Genomic DNA, 5,531 nt, shown 5'->3' with positions numbered 1-5,531 from the left:
TATATATACATACATAAGTATATATATACGTACTATATATATATATATATATATATACATATATATATATATATACGAACATATATACGCATGTGCGTACGTGTAGACACCATAATGTACCGTGAAATACACATCTGAGGTGACGCCCTGATCTCCTTTGGTACGAGACGCATCGCTACCACAAGTGACTACAAGTCCACAAACCCTACCCCGATGGTCTCACGGATATATGCAAAGCGATGCCATTGTATCAGGTGGGTGAAAACCTGTGCAGACTACATACTCATACGTACATATATGAATAAATACGTACAAACATATATTTATACAAACGTGCATATATATATATATACATTTGTACAAACGTAGGCACAGATATGTATAAATACGTAAATACATACATTCATACAAACGTACATATATGCATACATACATGCATACAAACGTAGGCACATAAATGTATAAATACCTACATACACGCATATATACAAACGTACGCACATATGTAGAAATACGTACATCCCTACATCCATACAACACATCCATGCAAACATCCAAACCTTCCCACATCTAGCAAAGTCAATACATACACCAACGCACACACCTGAGCGTGGCGCCCTGATCCCCTTTGACACAAGATGCATCGCTACCACTAGTGACATACAGGTCCACAAACCCCACCCCCACGGCCTCGGGGAGTTGGGCAAAGTGGTGCGGTTGGGCCAGGTTTACTGGGACTAGCCCAGACTCACCTACCAGTCTCCAAAACCGATTGGACTTGTGCGCGTACGGCTGTGAATGTCTCCAGCTCGTGTCGGACGGGTTGTGGCCCACAAACACCACCCGCAACGGGTGCATAGAGCCCAAATACTGGGCAAAATCGCGGCTGGGTGGGTCTGTACGGTTGCTTAGGGCTACCGCTTGTATACCGGCCTGCGGGCGTACCTCCGTATCAGCTACCGCCGATCTGGCCGCCCCGGCGGATGCGCCGGAGGGCCGTTGCGTCTGAGATTTGTCCTCGGTCCGTTTTGGACAGGTCTGGGACAGGGCCGGTGACGGGGACAGGGCCGAGGCCCTGTGCTTGGTTGAGGGCTCTATCCCGTGCACGGGTGGTTCTTTCTTGGCGTGGCTACCACGGACCGGTCTTTTGCGCCGCTTGACTACGGGGCACATACCATCCAGCGTCCCTTTGGCTATACTGGAAAAGGGGTTCTCTCCCCTCAGATTCACGTCTGCTGCACATGTGCCTGTGCCGATCTTCGGCCTACCCAGTACCCGTTCGGGTATCCGTTTACGTTTCATGGCTGAGCGTGTCAGGCGTTTGTAGGCAAATTGGTCTAGATGCATGCGTTTGAGTGGCGTTTCGTTACCCTGTGCGTGTGTTCATATGTATATGTGTGTGTGTACATAAGTGCGTGTGTGCGTATGTGACTACATATATATGAAAGTATATATATATATATATATATATATATGTATATACATATATGTATGTGCCTGTGTGTATAGCTGTGTATTTATTCGTGTGCGTGTATGATCGGATCGTAGATCATTGAGAGGCTCGTGAGTGGCATCCTCGATACGTACCTCAGACAAAATAACACAACTACGCACAATCACCTACAAATTAGTATTGAAAGCCAATCCAACAGATATATACCTTTCAAGGAGTTATACATTTAACGAGAATGCATCTGCACAGGCATAGCCAGACACTTACATACTAATAGCCCTAGCGACGGTATTATTCAGATACACAGAGTGCAGAGCGTCTGTCATAGTATATTTCTTTAATACTAAAGCATCGCTAGTAGTTTAAATCTTTAAAACTAAATAATTTCTCATAATCTAATTCTCGAATACGAAAACATCTCTCATAGTTTGGTACTCGAATACTAAAGCATCTCTCATTGTCTAATTCTCTAATACTAAAGTATCTCTCATAATTTGAATCCCTAACAATACTAAAGCATCTCTCATAATCTATTTCTCGATACTAAGCATCTCTCATAATATAATTCTTTAATACTAAAGCATCTCTCATAGATCTGTGGGGCAGCAGTGTACACAGCCCAAATCAACAGCGACCTGTGTACGCCTAATCTGAATACTTCATTCTAGCAGCACGCTACGACTGAACTCAATAACGAACAGATGAATACCGGCCACAGCGTATCAGAGGGAGGTAATACAGGCGATGTGTTTACTACCAAGAGAAGCCGCCTATCGCACTATAGAATCTACAAGGTGGAGCCTCACTACATATATTGTTCATACAGCATATGCTGTGTATGATACAGGAATACAGCCACGACACATGCAGACATACGGCAGATAAGGATATGTATGATACAGTTATATAGCCATGACATATGCAGACATACAGCACATAAGGATATGTATGATACAGTTATATAGCCATGACATCCGTAGACATACAGCACATAAGGATATGTATGATACAGTTATATAGCCATGACACACGCATACATACATCACATAAGGATATGTATTTATATAGCCATGTCGTATGCAGACATACATCACATAGGTTTACGTATGGTACAGTTATACAGCAATGGCACATTGCGAACATATAGCATAGCACATGCAACGGTTCGGTTTTGTGACCATGAAAAAAAGTGGATACACATCACACGCTGATACGTATGATATGGTTCTATAGCCCTGACATACTGCGAGCATACAGTGCACAGTGTCACATAGAACACGGAATCACCGTATTAATCATGCCTACCTTATGCAACGGAATCTCGAGGTCGTCCTGTGTGCATCTGTCCATGTTCGCAATTCTTGTTAAAATCAATGTCCGTGTTTGTTCTATGGTACGAACGCCGTGTATGCAAGCGTGCTATATAGGGCTTGTGTACAATACCCAAGACGCTTTCTATGGAGTGATGTCCTAAGCCACAATGAGGTAGCGTGGTATGGGTTTGAGGAAAATATTTACACAAAGAGAAGCACTTCAAGAATGTTCGTTCAACAACTATATAGTCATCGAGGTCGGTTGAACCAAGTCTGCGCTTTCATCTAATTGGATCAAATGCATAGTCCAGCAGGATATTCAATGATTAGGAGGACGAGTTTGTCCGTTTTTACAACGTTCTCATTTCTCGTGTTTCTCATATGCAATAAACATCAATTGTTGAGATGAACCAATGGTTCCAGTTTGTAGTACATATAGTATATACAATTTTTGAATATTTAACTATGAACCCTAATGTTCTTAGGTCTCTTGCCTAAAACCTTACCCCTAAAACCCTATCGCAGGTCGCAGGAATCGCAGCCAAGAAGAAAAACAAACTGTGCATCAGTATTTCTGTACGTACACATTTATACAGATATCTTCAAGTTGTCAATAGAATTAGTAGCCTGCCTCGGTGCCTCTCCTCTCTCTCTGTATAGCGAGAGAAAAGACATATTCATAATCCGCACGTTGCCTGATACAATTGCTTGATGTGAAAGAATTGACTGCGTATAGTTAATTGAATTAGTGATTATATACTATGACTTTTTAAAGAACTCTACAAGATGCAAGTGATAAATTTTTATAAAAGGTATTAAAACAATCGTATACACAGGATGATGATCCGCTATAGAGAGAAAATTTAACCTGAGCCCGAAGAACATATGTACAATTGTACACTGATGAGCTTTTAAAAAAAAAGGGACGATTAAAGTTGTGACGCAATTGACTATATTTTAAAGAAATAGTCTGATCAGGCATATATAATTCTTCTCTTGTTGAGGGTCATGTGTATATTATAATAAGATTTTAAAAATAGAGTGCTTTTTCCTGGAGAGGGTCAAAAATAGGGTTGTTTACAACCTTTGCAGCGTCGTGCACATCATGCCCGTTACCTTGTCTTGTTCCGTCGGTGAAGCAACTTTAATCGCTGCTCTAGAGAAATAGTTTCACATTCATAGCTGTTCAGCGGCGTACGAAGAATCGAAGATCGTTCGAATTGGCAAATTAATTTCTAAAATAGCATCATATTGACATATCCGGAGATCAGCCAAGAAGGTGCTCTCTTATTTTGTGTAAATAGAGTAGCATAATAACTGCTTGAGTGTAGATGCCACTACCACATATGGTCACTCCAGTCCCCAGTCCCACTCCCCAGTGAGATCACTGGTCAGTGTTCAGTGTTCTCTAGCACTTTTTTTAATCACTCTTGTTCAGTGATCGCAGAAGACCCAGATGTGCCAGATGCCCAGATCCCCAATACCCCAATCTCCACTCCCCAGTCCTATATTTTAAAGTTAAAAAGTTGAGTGCCTAGTCACTCTCTAGTGCCTACTGCCTTTTAGAGACTGGGCAGAAAGTCTGAATAGTGAATAGCCTACACCCTCTATAGTGAATGGTCTGTGGAGAGAGGAGTTAGGATAGGACCTCTGAGGACCTATGAGGCATGAGGCCTTGGCCCATGAGCGCATCAGTTATTAATAAAAAAAGAATCTATGATAGTTGGTACAAATGTAAATAATTATATTACATAATACATAATGCAGTATGCACACAGCTTCATTAGGCGGAAGCACTGGTATTTGTTTTTTAAAAAGTCCCTTCATTGGCCTCTCTCTACTCTCTCTCTCTCTCTCTGCGACAATAAATAGCTCTGTACTTAGTTCTCTAGTCTCTAGTAGTAGAGAGTGAGTGAGAGAGAGCTCTCACCTCTCTCTCTACTAGAGCTACTACTCTACTCTACTAGAGAGTAGTAAATACTATAGAGTTGAGAGAAGGAGAAGACCCAGAATACTGAATAGAGATTAGTAGTAGGGCAGTAGGCTGCCTGAAGACTGAAAAGTGAAGGCTGTGCCCTCAGTCTCAAGTCTTCAGACCAGTCGGGACTCGGGACTCGGGACTCGGGACCAACGTCCAACCGACAGAGGCACTTTTAACTATAGACTCGGAGTCAGCAGCAGTCTCAATTCTCAAATCCTTTCGACTCTGCAACTTCTATTTTTTTTTGTGTTTTTGTTAAAAAGAAAACGATAAAAAATACAACAAAAACCAAAACCCTCGGCGCCTTGTTTTGCTCAGCTATTTAACTGATTCACATTTTTAAAAAAAGTACAAAACGGCTCAGCCTCTCAGGACGCGATATCAGGTTGTTACTTGTTCCTTGATAAACGCAGAGTAAAATACAAAGGTCTATTTTTATTTTGCAGCAGATCGTACTTTAAAAATGATTGTAAACCAATAATAATCGAACTACCTGGGCTTAACTACTCAGTTAAGTGTTTGATAATAATTGATTATGATTCAGTCAGCAAGACTGCAGGTCACTGGTCAGCAGCCCAGGCCGGACAGGCCCCAGTCCCACCAGCCAGGGGCCAGGGCTAGTAGTAGTAGTAGGAGGGCTCAGGGCGCCCCAGGGCCCAGGGCAACAGGCTGTGCCATCGCTGTACCGCTGTGGGCAGGTGCGGCTGTGCCCTGTTGTACAACTTTTCGAAGTTTTAAATTTCACAAAAAGAGAGGAAAGGCCTTTTGTAGTTTGAACATGGCC

General features: G+C 42.2%; 1 protein-coding gene across 1 annotated transcript; it reads right to left on the bottom strand.

Annotated features, from left to right (window-relative positions):
• Nucleotides 1-415: 415 nt before the first annotated feature.
• Nucleotides 416-3,145, bottom strand: SARC_12695 (hypothetical protein). Its single transcript, XM_014293193.1, has 2 exons — nucleotides 2,759-3,145; nucleotides 416-1,371 (listed from the first exon to the last, which is right to left on the bottom strand). The coding sequence occupies exons 1-2, from the start codon at nucleotides 2,801-2,803 to the stop codon at nucleotides 580-582; spliced, it is 837 nt and encodes a 278-aa protein (XP_014148668.1). The 5' UTR covers nucleotides 2,804-3,145; the 3' UTR covers nucleotides 416-579.
• Between the last annotated feature and the right edge of the window lie 2,386 nt (nucleotides 3,146-5,531).

Source organism: Sphaeroforma arctica (assembly GCF_001186125.1).
Source record: "Sphaeroforma arctica JP610 unplaced genomic scaffold supercont1.2510, whole genome shotgun sequence".
Taxonomy (NCBI): Eukaryota; class Ichthyosporea; order Ichthyophonida; genus Sphaeroforma; species Sphaeroforma arctica.
The sequence above is the reverse complement of the archived record's forward strand: the minus strand, read 5'-3'. Positions and strand labels throughout refer to the sequence as shown.